The 2,866-nt window shown below is 47.4% G+C and overlaps 1 protein-coding gene across 1 annotated transcript in view; it reads left to right on the forward strand.

The window, feature by feature from the left end:
- The window catches only part of LOC110311943 (carbonyl reductase [NADPH] 1-like), a 6,297-nt gene extending 3,730 nt beyond the window's left edge, over positions 1–2,567 (forward strand). The window contains exons 2-3 of the mRNA XM_021185526.1: positions 297–413; positions 2,131–2,567. Of these exons, the coding sequence (XP_021041185.1) occupies positions 297–413; positions 2,131–2,567 (554 nt within the window). The remainder of the gene's footprint in view (positions 1–296; positions 414–2,130) is intronic.
- The last annotated feature ends 299 nt before the right edge of the window (positions 2,568–2,866 follow it).

Genomic DNA, 2,866 nt, shown 5'->3' on the forward strand with positions numbered 1-2,866 from the left:
AGAGAGAGAGAGAGAGAGAGAGAGAGAGAGAGAGAGAGAGTTTGGACCTTGACCTGGTGTGGGCTTTTAAAACCTCAAAGTCCACTTGCAATGCCACACCTACTCTAACAAGGCCACACATCATAATCCTTCACAAACAGTTCCATTCCCTCCATGGCAATGCAATCAAACATGTGACCCTGCTGGGGACCATTTTCATTCAAATCTACTGTGGTAGGTCTTACCTAACTATACTTCAAGTACACAGTTGGATCAAGCTCTGATTAATGACTGCTCTGTCACTGTTCTCTTTCTCCCCTACAAAGGCACTGATCTCACCCACTTTCACATTCTAAGAGAAGCTGCAATGAAAACTAACTTTTTTGGTACCCAGGCCGTCTGCACAGAGCTACTCCCTCTAATAAAAACCCAAGGTGAATCTGATGGGTGACCTTCCTTACCTGGGGTCTGGCTGCCTGAGGTCTGCCCTCCTGGGGTCTGGCTGCTTGGGGTTTGCCTTTCTGGGGTTTGCCCATCTGGGGTTTTTCCTACTGGGTTCTGGCCTCCTGCAATCTGCCTGCCTGGGGTCTGCTTGCCTAAGTCTGACTGGCTGGGGTCTGACTGACTGACTGGGGTCTGACTGACTGACTAGAATCTGACTGACTGACTGACTGGGGTCTGTCTGCCTGACTGACTGGGGTCTGTCTGCCTGACTGACTGGGGTCTGCCTGCCTGCCTGCCTGACTGACTGACTGACTGGGGTCTGACTGACTGACTGGGGTCTGTCTGACTAACTGACTGACTGTGGTCTGACTGACTGACTGACTGGGGTCTGACTGACTGACTGACTGAGGTCTGACTGACTGACTGGGGTCTGCCTGATACCTCCTTTCCAGGTCCAGCTTCTTTTTCCACTCAAGAAGGACTCCTTGCTGGATATCCAATCTACCACTGTTTCTCCAGCACCCACTGACCCTCACCATGATCTTTATATCTGCCTCATTTTCCTTCCTAGTCTTAATTCAGGCGCCCATTACTCCAAGCCCATCTGTATGTCCAAGATCCCACTTTCTGAGTGGCTTCTCTTAGCCTGGTGGAGTCTTCACCAACACCTACCCACTGAACCCACCACCCAGAAAATTCTTCCACTTGCTGTGAGCACTCCCAGAATCTCCTTCTCCTGAGATCCATCCATACCTTATCTTTCTATAACTTTACTCCCCCACTCCAACCATACTTCTTTATAAATCATGTTGATAACCAACCAGTTTGGCGAAATCACCATGCTTATCCCTGAGTCAGAACCTAGTATCATGCCTGAGTCTTCTGCATCTCTGTCTGTCAGCTCACCCCTACATAAGGCTCTTGGCTGCCAATCCACACACCTGCAAAGTCTCCTGGGCCTTTTCCTTTTCGTCTCTATTGTCTTCATCCCTATTCCCCACCCAAAACCCCTGGATGGAAAACCCAAGTCCTTGGCACGCTTTGTAAAGATTACCATAATCTGATTCCTCTTTCCTCCAGGTTCTTGTTAGCTTCCCAATAACCTGCACATGACAAACTATCATATGTCTTTTATAAATTCTTCTAATAACACAAATATTTGGCCGGTGAGCCAGGCTCTCTCGGGTGGCTTTCTTTGTAGGCATCCTGTCCCACTGCAACTAGCTCCTCCTCCCATAGGTGCAGCTGAGTGATAGTGACGGGAGCAGAATGGGCAGAAATAACTAGTATAAATTCTTTTCTACATTAGTCGTTCACAGTAGTCCTGGAAAGTCCCGTCTTATCACTTCTGTGCACTGTGGATGACACACTTGTCCCTGTACCAAAGGACACCAATAAAGACAACCACTTTTAAAACATACATGTGCAATTTAAACCACTTCCCTTTGTCCCAGCCTACCCCTCCCACCCCGAGAAGATTCCAGTACTTCTTAAGGCCGAGTTCCACAGATCTCAGAGGGCAGCTTTTGTCAATGCCCCTTGTCTGCTCAATCTGCCTCAAGCTTGCCTTGTGCTACCACAAGGTAATGTTTGTGTGTGCTTCTCTACAAATGAACACTGCTGGTATTCCCTCAAGTGTGAATTTCCCCAGCTAAACCCCCTGCTACTTAGAACTCATCACTTCTGTGTTTATGTTGTGTATCTTAGGCAGAGTGGTGAATATATCAAGCCTAATAAGTCTAGAGGCCCTGAAAAACTGCAGCCCGGAGCTACAGAAGAAGTTTCGAAGTGAGACCATCACAGAGGAGGAGCTGGTGGGGCTCATGAACAAGTTTGTGGAGGATACAAAGAAAGGAGTCCATGTAAAAGAAGGCTGGCCTAATAGTGCATATGGGGTCACCAAGATTGGAGTGACAGTCCTGTCCAGAATCCTTGCCAGGAAACTCAATGAGCAGAGGAGAGGGGACAAGATCCTTCTGAATGCCTGCTGTCCTGGGTGGGTCAGAACCGACATGGCAGGACCACAAGCCACCAAAAGCCCAGAAGAAGGAGCAAAGACCCCTGTGTACTTAGCCCTTTTGCCTCCAGATGCAGAGGGGCCTCACGGACAGTTTGTTCAAGATAAAAAAGTGGAACAATGGTGAACTCAGCTCTTTGCACAACTCCCATCTGTAGCCTGTCCTAAAGGGGACAGTTCTGATCTTAATTCTATGATGTCTTGTGATTTCCTCAAGGGATGGAAATTATTAATGAAAGTCAAGATGGAGTAAATGACTCTTTATGTGTGTTCATTTATTGTGTGTGTGTTTGTATGTGTATGTGAGACATGTAGATGCATGCATGCACGATATGTTATTTTAGATACATGGGTGCATGGTATGAGCATAGAAGTTAGAAGAAAACCTTAGGCCTGGATGCTCAGGTCACTTCCTCTTTGTTTTTA

Source organism: Mus caroli, chromosome 16 (assembly GCF_900094665.2).
Source record: "Mus caroli chromosome 16, CAROLI_EIJ_v1.1, whole genome shotgun sequence".
Taxonomy (NCBI): domain Eukaryota; kingdom Metazoa; phylum Chordata; class Mammalia; order Rodentia; family Muridae; genus Mus; species Mus caroli.